General features: G+C 56.7%; 2 protein-coding genes across 6 annotated transcripts in view; one reads left to right on the top strand and one right to left on the bottom strand.

The window, feature by feature from the left end:
* Positions 1 to 1,487: 1,487 nt before the first annotated feature.
* Positions 1,488 to 19,330, bottom strand: LOC140907464 (secreted frizzled-related protein 2-like). 5 transcript variants are annotated; one of them, XM_073333515.1, is made up of 4 exons: positions 19,188 to 19,330; positions 5,765 to 6,277; positions 3,496 to 3,573; positions 1,488 to 2,311 (listed from the first exon to the last, which is right to left on the bottom strand). In XM_073333515.1, the coding sequence occupies exons 1-4, from the start codon at positions 19,261 to 19,263 to the stop codon at positions 2,007 to 2,009; spliced, it is 972 nt and encodes a 323-aa protein (XP_073189616.1). In that variant the 5' UTR covers positions 19,264 to 19,330; the 3' UTR covers positions 1,488 to 2,006. The 5 variants fall into 5 exon arrangements, with proteins under 5 accessions (XP_073189616.1, XP_073189643.1, XP_073189607.1 ...); XM_073333542.1 differs by lacking the exon at positions 19,188 to 19,330 and adding an exon at positions 8,804 to 8,895; XM_073333506.1 differs by lacking the exon at positions 19,188 to 19,330 and adding an exon at positions 8,558 to 8,663.
* The window catches only part of LAMTOR1 (late endosomal/lysosomal adaptor, MAPK and MTOR activator 1), a 29,614-nt gene continuing 26,889 nt past the window's right edge, over positions 17,587 to 20,311 (top strand). The window contains exon 1 of the mRNA XM_073333556.1: positions 17,587 to 17,813. Coding sequence (XP_073189657.1) covers positions 17,772 to 17,813 — 42 coding nt within the window. The 5' untranslated portion in view covers positions 17,587 to 17,771. The remainder of the gene's footprint in view (positions 17,814 to 20,311) is intronic.

The raw sequence follows: 20,311 nt of genomic DNA, 5'->3' as shown, positions 1-20,311 counted from the left end.
CTGCGCTGGAAGAGATGGACTAGGCCAGGGTGGGCAAACTTTTTGGCTCGAGGGCCACATTGGGGAACAGAAATTGTCTGGCTGGCCATGAATGCTCACAAAATTGGGGTTGGGGGTGCGGGAGGGGGTGAGGGCTCTGGTTGAGGGTGCGGGGCTCTGGGATGGGGCTGGGGATGAGGGGTTTGGGGTGTAGGAGGGTGCTCTGGGCTGGGACCGAGCGGTTTGGAGGGCAGGACGGGGATCAGGGCTGGGGCAGGGGTGCGGGAAGGGGTGCAGGTTCCGGCTGCGGGCTCTGGGGTGAGGCTGGGGATGAGAGGTTTGGGGTGCAGGAGGGTGCTCCGGGCTGAGATCAAGGAGTTTGGAGAGCAGGAGGGGGATCAGGGCTGGGGCAGGGGAGTGGGGAGAGGCTCAGGGGTGCAGGCTCCGAGTGGCGCTTACCTCAAGCGGCTCCCGGAAGCAGTAGCATGTCCCTTCTCCGGCTTCTCCGCGGAAGCACAGCCACGAGGCTCTGCACGCTGCCCCATCCGCAGGCACCGCCCCTGCAGCTTCCATTGGAGCACGCAGGAGCCAGAGCAGGGCCATGCTCTGGCTGGAGCAGGGCTGAGCTGTGTGGTCTGGCCCCCAACCCAGCGCCCTGGCCGGAGCGGGGCCGAGCCGCGTGGTGCAGCCCCCGACCCTGCTCTGCAGCGGGAGCTCGTGGGCTGCCTTAAAATGGCTCTGTCCCGCGGGCCGTAGTTTGCCCACCCTTGGGCTAGGTGGTGATTCGAGTCTTTTCCACTTACACTGTTTGCTCAACAGTTCACTGGAGAGTCCTTCGTTGGGCTCACGTTGCCAAAGATCAACAAGCAGGCTGATTAACGAGCAGAATATTTTTATTAAAGCGAGTTCCGAAGCTGGGCCCAAAGTGGCAACAGATTTGCCATCAAGGCATGCTGGTACTTGAACCAGCAGTTACTAGCGTGGCACGCCCAGCCACAGTGCGTGCCGGTAACTAACTGGACGTGCCACTGGCCAGTTGGCACCGAGGTTATCTACACACGTTGGAACGCTTGGAGGTACAAAAACCTGGCCTCAGATTTGCAGGAGGGGCGAGAGTCCGGGCAGGAGATGGAGGCGGAGCGTTTGCAGAGTCTCCTGGGAGCTCGTTTGAGGCACCCACTCCCCCACGTGACTGCTGCTGTTTTCATTCCCCCGCCCCCCTTTCTCCTATTTCCCTCCCTGAGCTCTCCCTTCTCTGACCCAGGGATGAAGTGAGGTGGTAGTTTATTGGGATCTCACCTCTTTCCTGGCCACCAGCATGTTCTCCCTATACCAGGGGTGGCCAACCTGGGGCTCCAGAAGTGAATATGCGGCTCCTTGTCTAGGCACCGACGCTCCAATGGGCCGGTGGGGGGGAGGTCACTGCTTACCCCCGGGCTCTGCCCCAGGCCCTGCCCCCACTCCACCCCTTCCCGCCCCCTCCCCTGAGCCTGCTGTGCCCTCCCTCCTCCACCTCCCTCCCAGAGCCTCCTGCACGCCACAAAACAGCTGATCGGGAGGTGCAGGGAGGGAGGGGGAGGCACTGATCAGCGGGGCTGCCGGTGGGTGGGAGGTGCTGGGAGCAGGTGGGGAAGCTGACGGGGGGCTGCTGACATATTACTGAGGCTCTTTGGCAATGTACATTGGTAAATTCTGTCTCCTTCTCAGGCTCAGGCTGGCCACCCCTGACCTACAGCTAACCACATGGGCTTGAGGTAGGGGGGCTGGCTTGTCTGTGCCTCTGGTCTCCTTAGTCTGCAAACACCCTCCAGAGGACGCTTGACTCAGCTGCTTCCTGGTTGAGTTTCTGGATCCCCTCTGAACGCCGTATGGGTCTGTCAGTGACTGGGGGTGCAGGGGGCGGGGCCTGTTTTCACGGTAAGAGCCTAGCTAAATCTAACACGTTTTCCGGCTGGAGTGGGAAGTGGGAAGAAGTCACAGCACGCGCGGGAGGGCTACGTTCTCAGCGCAAAGCGCGCCCCTCCCCTTTAGCACTGGATCTTCCTCACAGCCCGGGTGAATTTCTTCAGCTCCCTCTCCCCTCGCTGCCACTTCCTTACCCAGGAGATGACCAAGCGGCCAGCCACCTTGTGGCCCATGGCCAGGACCACAGTGCCCTGGCCACGGAGTTCTTCGCAGGCGCAGGTCTCGCCGTGCGTCAGCCACAGGACCGGCTTCTTCAGCTCTTCTTCCGACCAGCCTCCCTGCTTGTAGAGGGTCCGGCTCTTGAGCTCCGGGGTCACTTTCAAGTCTCCGTCCGCGCTGGACAGCGCTTTGATGCTCATTTTCAAGGCTGCGGGAGAGAGGGAGTCAGTGGGCATTGAACAAAACGCAGGGAAACAAAGGGGGTACTCTGCCAAATGGAAGCTGCTCAAAGGAATGACAAAAACTCATCTGTGGAACCTGCTGCTGCAGGAAAGTACAGCGGCAGCCAGCGCAGTGAGAATTTCTGAAGGATTAGACGTTACTGAGAGGAGCGTCTGACTCTGCAGTGACATTAGCTTAGGATATAACTGTAAGGGCAACTGTTGCTGGTCCATTTAATGAAGCAGGGCTCAGCTGTCCTGTTCCAGTCCAGATGTGCCCAGCTGGACTAATGAAGAGGGCAGGGTGGCACCTGGGGGCTATACGAGGCCTCATCGAGAGCTGCTAGAGACAGAAGGTGGGTCCTGGGAGAGGGTGGAGGAAGGACAGCAGCAGAGGGAGATGCCCGCTGGCTCTAAGCCAGAGAGCTGGAACCAAGGACCAGAGAAGGCTGGAGACAGGGGAGCGGCAGAGGGGATTACCCGCTGGGGTCTCCTTGCTGGGCAGCTGGGTGCCAGAGGAACCCTGGGAGGCTCCCAGCAGAGAAGCTGTGGGGGTTCCCGCTGGGAAGAGCGGGGCTGTGCTCCAGAAGGAAGGGCTGGGGTGGCTGTCCCAGCAGAGGAGCACTGTTAAAGAGTCCAGTGGAAGACAGCAGGATGGAGAAGGAACCTGGGTTTTAAAGCCCACCTGCCCGGGGGGTGACATGGATGATGCTGGCTGTGGACTTAGACACTGCCTTTTGCTAATAACCCATGATGGACCATCGGGCAGGCTTGTACTGAAGTTACTGGGATCCAAGAGGGAAACTGAGGCGAGGGGCCACTTGCAGAGCTGCCCTGAGGCCATGGGGCAGTGCCCAGGAGGAGGCCACTCGTTTACAGCGACCCTCCCGCGTGCCTCTGGGCGTAACGTGACCACGGGCAGGGACCAGGAAGGAGCTTTTCCCCACCTCTGGTAGAAACGCAGAATCAGGTGCACGGGGGGGATGACGATGACCCATCTGGCCCTGGTTAAGGCTGGGGACCAGCTGCTGCTCGAGGCAGACACTGGTCTGTTCCAGGAGGTGACAAGTCATTTTTTGCCCCGTGCCCCCAGCAGTCCCCTCTCCTCTCGGCTGATGAGTCTGATTTTCCAGCTGACAGCTGCTGGGGAGCCCTGACGCTTTCGACTCACCAAAATCTTGGCTGCAGAAGTTTTCCAGGAACTCCTTTTCGCTGTGCCCTCGGCTGATACAGGCTGCACACACTGCGTCTGGCAGGGAAAGAAACAGCTGCATTGAGAACTGCGAGCAAGGAACCCTCTGTGATGGCACAACCCCGCTCAGGGCTGAAGAACGTTTCTTTGGTTTTACAGAGAGCAGAAATCACGCATCTGCCTCTCCTGGAAGACTCTGTGGATGACTGGAGAGCTGGTCTCTGTGCAATTCAACCTGACTGACTGAGTTGCGAAGGGATTTTAACTCAGATTTTGTAAAGCTTTTTTTTTTTAATTTTGGTTTTTGCGAACCACCAGGGCTGGATCGACCTTTCGGGGGTCCTGTCAGCCCGGACCGTGGCCACGCCCCATGCTCTGCCCCAAGGCCCCGCCCCTGCTCGGCCTCTTCCCCTGAGGCCCCGCCCGCTGCTCGCACGGGGAAGAGGGGGCAGAGCGGAGCAGGCAGGGGTTGGGGCGGAGGGGGAAGAGAGGAGCGCGCGGGGGGCGGGGGGGGGAGGCAGGGAAGGGGCGGAGAGGAGAGACGGGGGGCGGAGCCTCAGGAAGAAGAGGCTGAGCATGGGCGGGGCCTCAGGGCGGAGCACAGGCGGAGAAGTGGGCGTGGCCACAGTCCGGGCACTGATGCCATTGTAAACCCGCTTCTGCTAACACCTAATTGTAGGGTGACCAGACAGCAGCTGTGAAAAAAACGGAACAAGGGGTGGGGGGTAATAGGCGCCTATATAAGAAAAAGTCCCAAAAAACGGGATTGTCCCTTTAAAAACGGGACATCTGGTCACCCTACTTAACTGTCTCACCTGCCTGAAAACACTTGCAGGAAACCTCTGTCTGTTAAGGATCCAGCAGCTCGGGGCTCTCAGACACAGCTTGAGAAAGCTCACGAGCCACATTCCTGAGCCCTTCGGTAAGTTTTCCAGCAAAACCACAATTGACGTTCCTGATATTTTAAGGTAAAACACAAAGAGAGAAGTCAATCGTTTTTAAAAGCCACCTTTCAGGCCTCCTTCATGCATCCCAGAGAAACAAAAACTGGCATCAATAAACCAAGCGTTTCCTTTTCTTGGTCACCCGTCACTGAATTAAGCCTGGAAACACTGGAGTTCAGAGCTGGGAGGAAAGCTACGAGAACGAATTGGTCCTGCTTCGAGCAGGGGGTGGGACTAGATGACCTTCTGGGGTCCCTTCCAACCCTGATATTCTATGATTCTATGATTCTATGAACGAGTCATGCTCTGAAAAACACCCCTCCCAGCGTAGACTGTTCAGCTTCTCAGTGAGAGGCTTGATATGCGCGACAGCTGTGAGTATCAGTCGCAGATCCATTGGTGACATCTCTCAGCAAGGTCTGGGGGATTTCAAATAAGGCTTGCCAGGCCAGGTGGCCTTTTCATCCTCAGCAGGCCGCTCACTTAGGAGAAGGAAAACTCCGATTTCAAACCAGAGGGTCAGGTGTGGCCAGATGACCTGTAGTTTTGGAGGAAGGCTATAAGAGTCGCCAGCCCCGAACAGGGAAATGTGAGGGGAAGAGGAATGAGAAGGTAGACGGGTGAGTTGATCGTGGTCTGTAAGTACCTACATGCGGAGAAGACTGCCCGTGCGAGAGGACTCTTTAATCTAGGAAAGCTACAACAGAGCCAATGGCTGGACGCTGAAGACAGTAACGGTCCAACTGGAAAGTAGACGCAGATTTTTAACCGTGAGGGTCATTAACTCTTGGAACCGCTTTCCAAGGGACGGGGTCCATTCTTGGAGCTGTCACATTGAGCCTACAAGTTAAGCTCTCATTCAGCTGCAAGGTATTTGGTTCTACAGAGGAACCACTGGAGGAAAGTCCACAGCCTGCGTTAGGCAGGGGCTGAGACTGGATCCCGGGAAACCTTAAAATCTATAATCTACTCTGGCGACGAGAACTATATAAATATCTAGACCGAGAGACCAGGGCATGTCTTACAGACGCTGTATATTGCCAGGCCACTGCACTCTGTCTGGCCCCTGGCGTTTGGAGATTGACTTAATCAAATACTTGAACTTTTGGGGGGCCGTGGAGGGGAAGTTACACGATACACAAGCATGCAAACAGCTGCAGGCTGCACAGTTAAACAAGAACAGGCATCCAGCGACCCTGAACCGGAGCCAGAGCTTGATTATGATGACCTGATGTTGAACCTCTGGTTCCTTTGCCAGGATCTCCGGGCTCAACACCAAGTGCCACCTGGCTGCTTGGCCTCACCTTCCTTCGCGAGCTGGAGTCTGTCGTCTGGGCCGGCCGGCGGGATGCACAGTTCGTTCCCCCGAGGGAACCTGCTGCAGTTGAACATCGCTGGCCAGGGGAAGCCAAAGGCAGCCATGACAGGGGTGCAGCCGTCTCTCACCGCCTCGCAGAGGGACCTGCAAGGGTAGATGGGATCCTCCAGGTCGCTGATGCACACGGGGGCGAAGAGGGAGCACAGGAATTTCTTGGTGTCCCCATGGCACTGCTTGGTGAGCAGCGGTACCCAGGAGGCGGCTTGCTGCAGAGCTTCCTTCATGCTCTCGTGGCCCAGCAGGTTGGGCAGCCGCATCTCGTTGTACCCGACCCCGTGGCAGAGGGTCATGCTGCTGGGGATGGGCTTGCAGCTGCTCCGCTGGGAGCTGAGCCGGGCCAGCTGGTAGGTGAAAGGAGCAGCCAGGGAAGGGGAGCGCCACGCCCACGCCAAGAGGACGAGGAGCAGCAGGACATCCATCGGGAGCCGGGACGGGGACTCTGCAGGAGCAAGAGGAGGCCTCGTCACTGAGGACAATTGCAGTTCGCTGGAGCTGCTAAATCTGGACGGGAAGTGAGATGGGACCGTCCTTCCTAGAGCCCCAGCCCCAGCTTGGGTCACTAGTGGCCAAAAGTGACAACCGTCGTGCGAAATGGGTCGGGAGGCCTCAGTCCAGCCTGGTGCCCATCCCCACAACCAGCTCCCTCCAGCCCCCCCACTGCTGGCAGTCACAGCTGAGCAGGCAAGGCTAGAATAGTGACTCCGCCCCCTTCCTCCCCAGAGGTCAGAGGTGAGGTACGTACAGCGCCTAGCGCAGGGGGGTCCTGGCCTGGGGCTGGGATTCCAGGCATGACTGCAATACAAATAGTAACAATAATAGGCAGGACAAACCTAGGGGAAGCTTGTCCTAGATACTAAGGGTGAAATCCTGGCCCCACTGAAGTCTACGGGGGTTTTGCTGTTGACTTCAGTGAAGCCAGGATTTCACCCCTGCTGCTGTCATGGGTGGGGAGTATGTCAATCATACGCCACCTCCGGTAACTCATGGCATTATGGAAGCTCCCACGGCCTCCTGCACTAGCGTGGAGGTGCTGGCGGGGCAGGTCAGTGGGAAAGCAGTTTGTTTCATCAACACTTTTAACTTTGCTCCCCACTGAAATGCAGTCACCTCTGGGGTGGAACACGCCAGCCGTTTATCAGCAGAGACTGGCACTACACAGACGTTCAGGAAAGGAAGGGAAGAGTAGCCCTGTATCCACATGAACCTGCCAGGAGCACCCGGAGACTAAATTCAATCACCCAAATTGCAATCGGGTCAGGACCCCTGGGCTTAACAGCCCTGAGTCTTGCAAAAAATGTTCTGGGACTTTTAACCACCATCAGTGGTCGCCAGGAGCTCAGTTTTACTGCCCATCCCATGCTGCCAGTATCACAGCTCCTCCTAGCCCCCCTCCACACCCTGCTTGAGCCCTGACTCCGAGGGTAATCTCCTGACCCACCAGACCGACTGGTTGCCACAGGTTGGTGGTTCTCGCTGCCGCTTGTGAAGCAAATCTCCCCTCACAGAGGCCTTGTCTGTGCTAGGAAAAGGAACACACGTCCTCAGCCAAGGGCAGCCGCTCTGGTGCTCCCCGGGGCGCAAGTGAGCCCCAGCTGCACCAGGGCTGGGACAGAGGCGCTTGCCTCCTAGGCGAGGCCGAAGGGAACCGGTTCCCCAGCCAACCTGGGCTTCCTGGGCTGTGCAGCAACATGCTCTGACAAGGACCTCGCTCCCTCTCCCTGCTCCTCACCGCCCCATTCACCGCCCTCCCTCCCGCCCGCCCACAGAACGGCCCCTCTCTTTGTTCAGCTCCTTTCAACCAGGAACGATGCAGGCGTGAAAGAGGGAGAGCATCAACAACTACGTGGACTCCCAGGGTCTGATCCTAGCTCTGCCACCGACTCCCTGTGAGACCGTGGGCATGGCCCTGCCCCTCCCTGTGCCTCGGTTTCCCCCTCTATAACAAGGGAGAAATTATACTGGCACAGGGAGAAACAACCCCCCCACACACCTCCCTCCCTGTACCTCCCTCCACCAGACAGGAAGTGTGAAAAATTGGGACGGGGGGGGGGGGGGTAATAGGTGCCTATATAAGAAAAAGAACCAAAAATCGGGACTGTCCCTATAAAATCGGGACATCTGGTCACCCTACCTCTCTGGGGAGCTGCGAGCATTAACTAGCTCATGTTTGTAAAGAGCGCTGGGATCCTCGGGTAAAGTGGCTGGAGAAGGGCCACTTACTATTGTTCTGAGCAGGACAAAAATCCAAGGGCCACTTACTATTGTTCTGAGCAGGACAAAAATCCAAGGGCCACTTACTATTGTTCTGAGCAGGACAAAAATCCCGCCTCCCAGCTTTTCGCTTCTCCTAGCCCTATTCTATTCTCAGCTTCCACAGTTGATTCCCCAGGGGGATTGTTTCCCTGTGGAGAGCAATGCACCTCGTCTGGCTTCTTGATCTCCCCTCTCCCCTCAGCATCAACCTCCCGGCCTGGACCCCTTGGCCCTGTTCCCTTCTGGAGGTTTCACGCATGCAGGAAAAAGAAACTAACCCAAGGCAAAGCCGTTTCCAGCCCTCACGGTACCTTCTCTGCTGGGATCCAGGCAAGACAATCTGGAAGCGGATCGGCACCGTTAGCCTCTTGCTTTAGATCCTTCCCCTCCTGGACTTGCAAGGCTGTAAGTTCTAAGTGCCTCCTGCAGGAATTCTGACCCTCTTATAAGAACCACAAACCCTTACCTGGGAGCTCCGGCTGGCTTTGTGAGCCTGAAACCAGGATGTTTATCCTCGGAAAATTATAGGTTTCGGGAACAGGAGCGTAGACCACAGGGATGTGTTTGGTCATGACCACACAAGTGCATGTATTTAACTGCAGGAAATCCAAGGCCTAGGAAGGGGCTGTAAAATCCTGCCATGTAATTATACCTCTTTTCTCTAGCACAATAAAATCAGAGCTTCGGGCGCTGCTTTCTCCAAGCCACCCACCTGCCTCGTCGCTCCAGCCGCCCTGGCGAAGAGCCACTGAGATGAGACGTTCGTTGGTCCCGATGTGAAAACCAAACCCTTATCTTCTCAAGCACCAGCGAGGGGGGGGGAGGTTACTGCCATCCAGAGCTGCAAAGAGAGGCCAGAAAACAACCAAACACCCAACAGCAGCAAAGAAATGGATCAAGATGAATTGTTTGTCGGGGGTGTGTGTGGATTTTTATAGACTGGTTTGTAAGCAAGTAGCCACAAGGAAGTTCAAAACCAACTGTTGGTGGTGACCCCCGAGGCTGCCGAGGTATCTATGATAATATATTTTGCATTTCTACTGCAGTGATCTCCAAGCACTTTAAAAATAAAAAGGGAGTTGGAATCACCCCTGGGAAGGGGTCACACCAGAGGTCAGTGGCTCTCCACCAGGGGATGAATTTGGCCCATTAAGGGACACAGGCAAGGAAGAGAGGATGGGCTTGTCATGAAGTCACTGGATTGGGAGGAAGTCTGGGCTCTGTTCCTGGCTCTGCCAGAGGTCTCCCTGGGTGACCTTGAGCTAGTCACTTTGTCGCGCCGTGCCTCGGTTTCCCCATCTGCCAAATGGGGCTACTCCTCTTCCTCACAGGGACGTTGAGCAGGTAAATCTATACACAGTGGGGAGGTGCTCAGAATGTCAGCCAATGGGGATCTTTTTTGCAGATTTGCTGGAATGTGATTCATTTATGGGCTCGGAATTAGGCAACAGAATTCAGTCATTTCTAATATTTCACTGATTTCTAGAAGCAATAGAGTAGACACTCTACAGTTCTACAACTACAGTGATAAACTTTACAGAGATCCTCTGGAGTAACAACTCCAGGAACTTTACTGTTGTCACTGGGCTGGAACTATCTGAAACTCGGATCCTACTGCTCCAACAGCCTGGTCCCCTCCCACTTGATCTAAAGGAGAATCTCCGTCACTTGCTTGTGGTATACATGCAGTATACAAGTCGAGCAGTTCCGATGCTATTCGATAGAGGGCAGTGTTGATGCATACACCCTAGGCCAGGGGTGGGCAAACTTTTTGGCCTGAGGGCCACATCTGGGTATGGAAATTGTATGGTGGACCATGAATGCTCATGAAATTGGGGGTTGGGATGAGGGCTCCGGGGTGGGCTTGGGGTGCAGGAGGGTGCTCCGGGCTGGGACCGAGGGGTTCAGAGGACAGGAGGGGGATCAGGGCTGGGGTAGGGGGTTGGGGCTGAGGGGGAGGCTCCAGGTGGCACTTACCTCAAGCAGCTCCCAGAAGCAGTGGCATGTCCCCCCTCCGGCTCCTACGTGGAGGTGCGGCCAGGCAGCTCTGCGCACTGCCCTGTCTGCAGGCACCGCCCCAGTAGCTCCCATTGGCTGCGGTTCCCGGCCAATGGGAGCTGCAGGGCGGCACTTGGGGCAGGGGCAGCATGAGGAGCCCCCTGGTTGCCCCTATGCATAGGAGCTGGAGGGGGGACATGCTGCTGCTTCCAGGAGCCGTGTGGAGCTGGGCAAGCCCCTGACCCCGCTCCCTTCCTGGAGCACCAGAGCAGGGTAAGCCCCTGACCCTGCTCCCCAGCAGGAGCTCAAGGGCCGGATTAAAATGTCTGGAGGGCTGGATGCGGCCCCCGGGCCGTAGTTTGCCCACCCCTACCCTAGGCAGTTCATTACAAGAGTAATGTCCCCAGTGAGCAGAAAGGGCCCTTAAAAGAGCCCAGCAATGCTAGGTCGACCAAGAGACTCCAATGAGTAAAGCTCCATTTGTTTCTCCCTGTGCCTGCAACAAACAGCCTCATTCTCTTCCTTCCGGCCACTAACTCCCCTTCTCCCCCTGCCTCAGCAGCTTCTCATTTAATCCTGATAGTAGTTTAAACGGCAAAAGAAAAGGAACTCGTCGGAATGGAATTGCTTGGGCTCAAAGGACTATAAGACCAGCGGAGGTTTGGAAAACCAGCTGTGGAGGGAGACTAAAGGAGATTAATCTAATTGGTTTATCGATGGGAAGGCTATGTGGTCATTTAATCCTGCTCCGGAAGTACCCCCGTGGGAAGGAGCTGTCTGATGCCAGAGGGCTCCTTACTTTGCCTGATAAAGGTGTATCAGATCCACTGAAGTCAGCCGGAGGCAGACTGGAAATCAGGAGCGTGTTTTGAATGGGGAGGGTAATTAACCACGGGAGCAGATTGCCATGGGATGCAGGTAGCTCTCCATCACTTGGGACTTTAGTCAGGGCTGCCTGGCTCTTTCTTCAAGGGCCGCTCTCATTCAGCTACAGGTTACTGGGTGGAAGGCAGGCGTCACCGGCTGACACTGTCTGGTCTGGGCTGTGCAGAGGGTCAGGCTAGATCTGGCCGTAACACTCAGCTTGTGTGCAGCTGCCTCCTTTCCCATCTCCCTGACAGGTGTGTCACCTGGTTAGATTGTTTAAGCTCTTCAGGGCAGGGACCATGTCTCCAGTGCACGAACCCCATAGCACCAGGAGATCTGCCTGCGCCTGCTCTCTGCCCACTAGGACCAGCAGAATGCACACAGGGCTCCGAAAAGGCCTCTCTCTCCTAACCTGCAGCCTCCCCAGCTCTTCCTATCCTGCCTGCCCATCTGCGGCCCCCCTTGCTACTCCAGACTCTGACTCCCCACCCCCAGTTCTGCCACGGCACCTCAATCCTGACTCAACCCCTAGCTGGGAACCTGTCCTGATCTGAGCCTCCCCATTACACAGTCATTCAGGGACAGACGGGGACCAGCACCCCTGCGGGAAAGACGTTCAATTGCCCAGAGATTTCATTTACTGGGAATTTAACAGGACGATTGAGCCTGGCTGTGCTGAGCTGACCAGACCAGCGCACTGAATCCTGCCGCCACCAGAGAGAAGGGGAAGTTTTAGCAACATTGTGCCCCTGCCCCCGTGACTGGGAACACCCCAGGGGTCAGAGTAAGTGGCTCCAGGACAGAAAAGGAAGTTGACAGAAAGGGCTGCTGGAGGAATAGGTCTGAACAATCCAGCTATAGAATTTGTCATGAACTTGAGCCAAGCCATCAATTACACTCCCCTCCCCGCTAGGCATCGTGAAACTGAAATTCCAGGTGGAGGAGAGCTTTCCCTCCTCCAAATCACAGTCCTTGAGACCCACTTGGGAAACAGGGAGAGCCCTTGGGTAACTGCTTCGGACAATCACAGACATTAGAGACAGAATGGGACTAGCAGGTCATCCAGGGTAGCCACGAGGGGGCCAGGAATAGCTCTCTGCAGTCTGTTTAACAAGGGATGGGGGGTTGCATTGCTGGGTAAAAAATCCATCTGCCTCTTTAGGGTGTGTCCTTCTAGAAGGATTCATGGCCCTGTGGGTGAGCCACCGAGTCAGGAGATCTGCATTTGGTGCCAGGCTCTGACACTGATAGATGACTTGCCCGAGGCAACACAGTGTGAGGCCACATTTTCAGAAGCGGCCATTGATTTGGGGAGCCCAGCGTGAAACGCTTTGGGCCTAGTTTTCAGAGGGAGTTTAGTCTCCATGGCCCCTTCAGACATTGGCCTCAGCACAAGGCTGCCAGCTACAGAGCCTAACTTGCACACACACACAAACTGGGGGGTGCCCCTGCAAACAATAAACCCCTTTGTCTGCTCAGGTGCAGGATCTTTGTGTGGGGAAATCACACCGCAGCTTTCTCAAGCAGCCCACACTTTGGTTCCAGTTCTGCTCCTGCTGGCATCAGCAAAACCCCTGTGGCTCCTTCTGTCGTTTACTCCATCCCCAGGAAGTAAAGACCCTCTGGCTGGAACCTAGTTGATCATCTCGTTGGCAGGGCCTGAGCCAGACCAGATTCCAGTTCCCGCTCCCATAGCTGTTAGAGCTCTCCCAGACTAGTAGGACTCAAAGCTTGCTAGCGGCCACATCAGCTCTGCGGATGTGACTTGTAGACACACGAGAAGATGCCATTTTCTGACCACCACTGCCCAGCCTCGGGCAGCTGTGACAGCAACTGACCGTCTGGAACCGCCTCTGATTATCATAACAATGCACAACTACTGAGGTAACTGCAGTACAAGGTGGTCAGCTGACTGCATGCACGTAGCGTTGGAGAACAGAACTCGCAACCTTCGGAGCCGAGATTGTCGGATTCGTTGCAGTCTCCCGTTTCACCGCAGCCAGTAGAGGGGATGGGCATGCCCAAAGAGGTCTGTTGAGTGCCATCCAGGAGAGGCTAGTGTGCCCTCTCAGTGTACGCACCTGCCCACCCATATACATCTGACACTAGAATCCTGATCCAAACAACCTCACTGCAAAACTAATAATGCTCAAAAATGGAGATTAACTCCCGATGAGCAGGGTGCAGCTTCCTGGGAAAGACAGATGAACATTAAGTAGCTAGAGTGCTGCAGATCCCCACACAGCACAGTAACATAACTCTAGGAGATTATTCTGTGACCGTGAAATACTCAAAGCACCGTCAGGACTTCGCCTGTTACAAGCTGAAAATAGAAATCAAGAGACTCAGCCCACGTGGAAGCCCAAAGAGGACCAGCTCTGTAGCTCATGTGATGGAAGAGAGATTAAAACTGAAACTCATTTTCTACTCGACTGTTCAAAATATGAAGCAAGAGGGGAAAGCAGCTTCCTCAAATCCTCTCAGAAAAGGCTAAAAAGCCAGGAAGAAAAATGGAACTGAGTTTGGTTAGGAAAAGTGAAAGAGACAGAAAGATAGCCTCGTAATATGCCTACTATCAGATTGGAAATGAACGGCAATGAATGGACACGTGATACAGAATCTCAGTGTCACTCTGATGCTGAATCCTAGGCTGGCACCTCACGGCACTTCACTTCATTTTGGCAATTTCATCCCTAACCGTAGGAATGCATCCGATGAAGCGAGCTCTAGCTCACAAAAGCTTATGCTCAAATAAATTGGTTAGTCTCTAAGGTGCCACAAGTACTCCTTTTCTTTTTGTAGGAGTAAATACACCAGAGGGATGAATACCAGGAAGGGAAGGGAGTTATTTCAGTTAAGTGCCAATGTAGACACAAGAGCAAACAGATACAAACTGGCCATCGACAAGTTTAGGCTTAAAATTAGATGAAGGTTTCTACGCATCAGAGGAGGGAAGTTCTGGAACAGCCTTCCAAAGGGAGCAGTGGGGGGGGGGGGGAACCTAACTGGCTTTAAGACTGAGCTTGATAAATTTATGGAGGGAATGGTGTGATGGGACTGCCTACAATGGCATGTGGCCCACCGACGACCGCTAGCAGCAAATATCCCCAATAGTTGGAGATGGGACACTAGATGGGGAGTTCTCTGAGTTACCACAGAGAATTCTTTCCCGGTGTCTGGCTGGTGGATCTTGCCCACATGCTCAGGGTCTGATTGCCACATTTGGGGTCAGGAATTGTCCCCCCATGTCAGATCGGCAGAGACCCTGGGGTTTTTCTTGCTTCCTCTGCAGGATGAGGCACAGGTCACTTGCAGTTTTAAACTAGTGTAAATGGTGGATTCTCTGTAACTTGAAGTCTTTAAACCATGATTTGAAGACGTCAGTAACTCAGCCAGAGGTTCGGGGTCTATTACAGGAGTGGGTGGGTGAGATTCTGTGGCCTGCAATGTGCAGGTCAGACTAGATGATCATGTTGGCCCCTTCTGGCCTTAGTCTATGAGTCCATGCTGGAGCTGGATGAATAAGGTGTGTTGAGTAACTTTCCCAAGCTGCTCGTATAACACAGGCCACTCAACAAAGTTCAAACTCTCCCCTGTTCTGGGATTTGGTTTATTAACAAGGAAATGAATAATAACAAAATATATAGCTCAGCTCAAACTTTTCCCTCACCTGGCATGCTCTTACTATTCCTCCTGCTGCATTGCTCAGCCCACACCTTTGGTTCTCTCTCTCTCTAGAGAGCCACACCCACTTCCTGCAAGTCCTGATGAAGTAACCAGTCACCAGACCCTACTTGATCCTACTGGGAAAGGGTTAACCTTTGCTGACAGGATGGAGTGTGCCTTGTGCCTACACCCAAGAGTGCTGTGATCCGTTATCAGCTGAGAAACTTGCATAGAGCCACCACCATCCATCAGTGCAGGTGCAGTCCACTGTGTGGCAAACTGTCCTCCTCCCACTGGTGTCCCACGGCGCACTGCACAAGTGGCCTGTCTGGCCATCTTTCTGCATGTCGCTGCCCAAGTGTCAACACAGCTGAAAGCTCTGGACAGGTAGCGCTGCGCAAAGCATGGGGCTCTGTTACAAATCGTCTTCAGAGCAAACCGTTTCATCTGGAGACAGAGCTTCCCCAGCCACGCCAGTGAATATTCCCCATAACCCACCTCGCTCAAAGGGCTTGGTGACCCTTTTGTGAATGAACTAGCGCGAGGATACTTGTTTTAATTATTCACCCAGCTCAGCTCATCCCACCAACAAGGCTGGTGGAGTCGGACGTACATTCCATCTCGTAGCTGACCGTCATGTGAACACGAACCATCGCATTGCTCGGGTTACGAAGAAAAAGGGAAGCGTGCATATAAATCCTAGGGCCACCGCAGGTCAGGTTCTGTGCGCCAGGTCTGCAACAGGTAACACGGTCCAACGAGAGAGGCATTGACGGTGACTCCACGGTTCCCGTTGCACTGAGATTTGCACTTAAAACAGGACCGCGGTCCCTCTGTCACAACACATGTTCACGAGTGGGCTTAAATCTCCGCATTTCCCACCTAGGGGACATGTGAATTTTCTATCCTGTTTTATGACTTATATTTTGACTCTTTAGCAGAGGAACGTTTTAAAACCATCCAAAACGTGGCTCTGTCTGGCTCCCTCCCGCTAAGCGGCTATAGAGGGCCAAATCCATTGGCACGGCACCAACGTACACCAGCTGAGCAGCTGGGCCCCATTATACTAACAGCTCATAGGTAAGGGAATGGCTCCGTGTTTTTACGGAAGCACCAAAAGTGCTGTTTCCCTTGTGCCTGAGTTTTTATCTCCAGGAAAAGAAACTGGAAGCGTGCAGATCCCTCAGCTGCTTCCCTTACCGATCACGGCCCCCCTGCCTCCCGAACTCTCCTCCCTAGCTCCTGGCTATAGACCTCGCAGCAGCTCACCCTAGCGACCTCCAGACTCCCCCCTTCCCGCTAGCTCCAGCAGCCTTGGCAGCTGAGTCCTTGGCGGGCCTTTTTGTCAGGCTGGGATCCACCCTCTGGCAAAGGACAGGAGTTTCCTCGGAGCAAAGCAACGGGTCTCTGCCAACTTGGGCTGCGACCCTGCCCATCTCTAGGACTGCAATAATTAACACCCCCGGCCCCCTGCAAATATCACAGAAAAAGGAAGGAGGCTGCAGGATAACCGGAGTCCACCATGCCTTTTGGTGGTTTGGTGTGGTTCTAGAGGGCTCCGGCCACGGGTCTTTGCGGGAGCCGTTATTCATGGCTGTGAGCGGAGCAAGGAAGTAATGTTTGTGCCAACCTGCACCCGCCCCACCATAATTACAGCCGATTAATGGTCACATGACCCTTATCTACCCCCACCCTCCCAAGGGACCACGTGGAAGTGAGAGGCAGCCACTGCTGGCCTTCCCTGCAGCCTGCTTCAGGAGCCGCAGGGGGTGGCGGGGGGAAGAAGACTGGAGGGGGCTCTGTAGGGGAAGCCTGGCTCTATGCCTGCGCCAGAGACCCGTAGTCGGGGAGACAGCAGGGGCAGGGCTGGGGGAGTTGTTGGGGGGGGCGGCAGGACCCATGTCTGAGCTGGGGACAGCTGGGGGGGGGGGTGTTTCAGATCCCGTGTCCAAGCCGGGGAAAGATATGGGAGGGTCCGGGGTCCAGTCCCTGTGACAAAGATGGGGGGGGTCTGGTCCCTGTGTCTGAGATGGCAGGAAACAGGGGGTTCAGTCCTCACGTCTGAGCAAGCGGGATAAGGGCGGGTCCGGCTCCATGACGCAGGGTTCAGTCCCTGTGTCTGAGACAGCAGGAGATGGGGGGGGGGTCCAGTCCCCATGTCTGCGATGGGGGGTTCAGTCCCTGCGTCTGAGAGGCTTGGGGGATGGGCAGATCTGATCCCCATGGCCGAGCCGGGGACAACGACAGTCCCCATGGCTGAGATGGGGAGTCCTGGCCCCATGTCTGCGATGGGGGGATGGGCGGTGCGGGCCCCGTGTCGGGGATGGGGGGGTCAGAACAGCGGGGGGGGGCTGGGCCCCCTATCGGGGTGTGGGGGGGGTCTGGGCCCTGTGGCGGGAAGGGGGGGTCGGAAGGGCGGGGGGAGGGGGGGTCTGGGCCCCGTGTCGGGGTCGGAAGGGCGGGGGGAGGGGGGGTCTGGGCCCGTGTGGGGGAGGGGGGGGTCGGAAGGGCGGGGGGGAGGGGGGGTCTGGGCCCGTGTGGGGGTCGGAAGGGCGGGGGGAGGGGGGTCTGGGCCCGTGTGGGGGATGGGGGGGTCGGAAGGGCGGGGGGAGGGGGGGTCTGGGCCCCGTGTCGGGGTCGGAAGGGCGGGTCTGGGCCCGTGTGGGGGATGGGGAGGGGTCTGGGCCCGTGTCGGGGGGTGGGGGGAGGGGAGGTTCGTTAGGCCCCGGCCCGTGTCTCAATTCCCCCATCACGCGCTGCGGTTTCGCTCTTCTCTGAGCGCTGATTGGTTCCCCATCCTCGCCTGACGTCAGGGAGCCGCTGTCTCCGGGCTCCGCCCCGTCGCTGCGGCCCTCCCCCCTGTCCCGTGAGTGTCACTCGGCGCTTGATTGGCTCGCCCTCGTCACGTGCGCCGGGGGCCCCAGGTCCGCGCTCGCCATTGGCGCTCCGAGTCACGTGTCCGGAAGCGGCGACCGGGAAGGGCGAGTGAGTGGCTGTCCCCCTCCCTACCCGCAGGGTTGTTTGTTGGCTGGAGGGGCGGGCGCCGTTGCTGCTCATGTGATCGGCGCGGCAGGGCCCGAGCCGGACACCGTACCGCGTCCCTCCCCTCCCCTCCCCCTCCCCGCCGACCGGCCCCGCCGCGCCCGGCCATGGGGTGCTGCTACAGCAGCGAGAACGAGGCCACCGACCAGGTGAGGGGCGGCGGGGGGGCCCCGGGGATGGGGCGGGGGAGGCCTGGCTGCCCAGGAGAGAGGGCCGCGGGTAGGGTGTGTGGAGGGGGGACGCGCTATCTCAGAGTCGGGAGGGGCTAGGTGGGGGGGTCCCGGGCAGGGGGTCACTGTGGGGAGGGGCTAGGTACGCGCTATCTCAGAGTAGGCGGGAGGGGGCTAGGTGGGGGGGTCCCAGGCAGGGGGTCACTGTGGGGAGGGGCTAGGTGGGGGTGTTGGGGGGTCTCTGGGAGGCAGGGGGGGCTAGGTGGGGGGGGTCGCGGGCAGGGGGTCACTGTGGGGAGGGGCTAAGTGGGGATGTTGGGGGGTCTCTGGGAGGCAGGGGGGGCTAGGTGGGGGGGGGTCCCGGGCAGGGGGTCACTGTGGGGAGGGGCCAGGTGGGGGTGTTGGGGGGGTCTCTGGGAGGCAGGAGGGGCTAGGTGGGGGGTCCTGGGCAGGGGGTCACTGTGGGGAGGGGCTAAGTGGGGGTGTTGTGGGGGTCTCTGGGAGGCAGGAGGGGCTAGTTTGGGGGGTCCAGGGCAGGGGGTCACTGTGGGGAGGGGCTAAGTGGGGGTGTTGGGGGGGTCCCTGGGAGGCAGGAGGGGCTAGTTGCGGGGGTCCCGGGCAGTGGGTCACTGTGGGGAGGGGCTAGGTGGGGGGTTTCAGGGCAGGGGGTCACTGTGGGGAGGGGCTAGGTGGGGGTGTTGGGGGGGGTCTCTGGGAGGCAGGAGGGGCTAGGTTGGGGGGTCTAGGAAAGGGGGGTCATTGTGGGCAGGGGCTGGAGGGGTGTTGGGGGGGTCCTTGGGAGTCAGGAGGGTCTAGGTTGGGGTGTCCAGGAGTGGGGGTCACTGAGGGGTCTTTGGGCAGGTTCAGGGTGTCAGGAGAAGCAGAGCTGTGGTGAGGAGGAGGGGAGAGAGCAAGGGGCTGGAGGAGAAGAATGACCAGGGGCCACAGTCGCTAGGGAAGCAAAGGGTCGGAGAAGAGCTGGGGGTAGGGGTGGGGCCTGCTGTGGAAGAAGAGGGCCTGGGGAGAAGGTGAGTGAGGGTTGGGGAGAGGGTGTTCCCTTGCCAGGCTGTGACTCTCCAGAGATGGGGTCGCTCTCCCTGCCCATTGGGAGTCCAAATGGAATTGTGTTTGCTGGCTGGCCTGACCTCTTTCCAGGGGAGGAACCAAGCTGGGGAAGAAGGTCCCAGTGTGTAACAGGGAGTAGGGGATCTGGGAGAGTAGGTATTTCATAGGACGGGGGGAGGAGAAGTTGCTTTCTGTCTGTCCTTTCCCCAGGTGGGTTTGGATGGGGAGGGCATGGGAGTCAGGGTGTCTGTGGGGAGAGGGGTCCATTGGGAATGGTCTGTTACAAACCAGCTGAAGAATTCTGTTCCTGATGAGGATCTGCAACCATCCTTTTGGAAGGTTCCTGGAGTTGGTTCCCCAGCATCTGAACTCAAATTGCCCTCTACCTTCCCCAGAGGGACCAAGGCAGGACACTAACTGGTCTGTCCGGTTCCTGGGAAACTTCTTTGGTTCGTGGCCTCCTGGGTGGGGGAGGGAATCTGCCTCTGTCTTATGATTTGGCTTAGCTAATGAGTTCCAGGGAAATGGGAAGCCAACTCTTTCCAGGGGAAATTACTGCCCTTGGGGCCATTTGTCACCCTGTTTGGACTGGGTTTAATGGCTATCTCCAGCTAGTAGCCATGGGTGTCCAGTAGTACGCAGTCTCATACTGGGGATGGGTTGGGAATGAATTACGGAGCCTTTCTCCTCCAAAATCACTCGTGCAAATTAGCACAGTCAGTCAGGTCCCATCTGATGGTGGCTGGTTCGTGAGCTATGCAGAAGGTTTAGCAACCTCATTTAAATGTCCACTAGACTGCATTTGACCTCCAAAAACCTACCAGCATAATTAATACTGTAACTGTTCCCCTTGCTGCTGGTCTCCGCAGAAAGGCCATAGATAGAATGAACCACGGAAACTGAATTTCCATCTCATGCTCACAGCTGGTTTTCCCAGATTGGAGCTGAGCCAGCTGGCAGGGTTTGGGACTGTGTCCCATGCTGTCTCCATTAGGTGGCTAAAGTGCTGTTCACCTGCCGCTTTTCACCATCTGGAAATGCACCCCCCATGCACATGAGAGACTTTGGAGGACCCAAACAGCCACTCCAGGGGGTTTATGGCATGTCTCATTCTTTGGCCTGTTCCAAACCATAATGGACAAAATACAGAGATTGAGTCATCAGTGACTCTAGATCCAATGTAACTGGGTACCAGGGTATCCCTTGGGAGTTTCTGTGTTGTTGAAACATTCATCAGTGTGTTTTTGTAAGGGGCTGAGGCTAGACACACTTTTGGAAAGAAGTCAGTAAAGATCTCAGAAAATGCTCGGTTTGTGAAGACTGTCTCTTGCCAGAAAGATGATAAAGGAGGGGCCTGGAGGGTGGGGTGAGAAATGGAAGAGATTCCCCACCCTGGAGCTGATTTTTGTTGC

Source organism: Lepidochelys kempii, chromosome 1, assembly GCF_965140265.1.
Source record: "Lepidochelys kempii isolate rLepKem1 chromosome 1, rLepKem1.hap2, whole genome shotgun sequence".
Lineage (NCBI taxonomy): Eukaryota > Metazoa > Chordata > Testudines > Cheloniidae > Lepidochelys > Lepidochelys kempii.
Note: the sequence above shows the minus strand (reverse complement) of the source record. Positions and strands in the feature narration are given on the sequence as shown.

What these genes read in the sequence shown, in the direction of transcription:
- LOC140907464 (XM_073333506.1), bottom strand. Translation starts at nt 8,663, where the DNA reads ATGACCAAACACATCCCTGTGGTCTACGCTCCTGTTCCCGAAACCTAT. An exon ending in ACTCCAGCTCGCGAAGGAAG is followed by an intron (nt 3,574 to 5,764) that starts GTGAGGCCAAGC and finishes TTTCCCTGCCAG; the next exon opens with ACGCAGTGTGTGCAGCCTGT. An exon ending in CTTCTGCAGCCAAGATTTTG is followed by an intron (nt 2,312 to 3,495) that starts GTGAGTCGAAAG and finishes TCTCTCCCGCAG; the next exon opens with CCTTGAAAATGAGCATCAAA.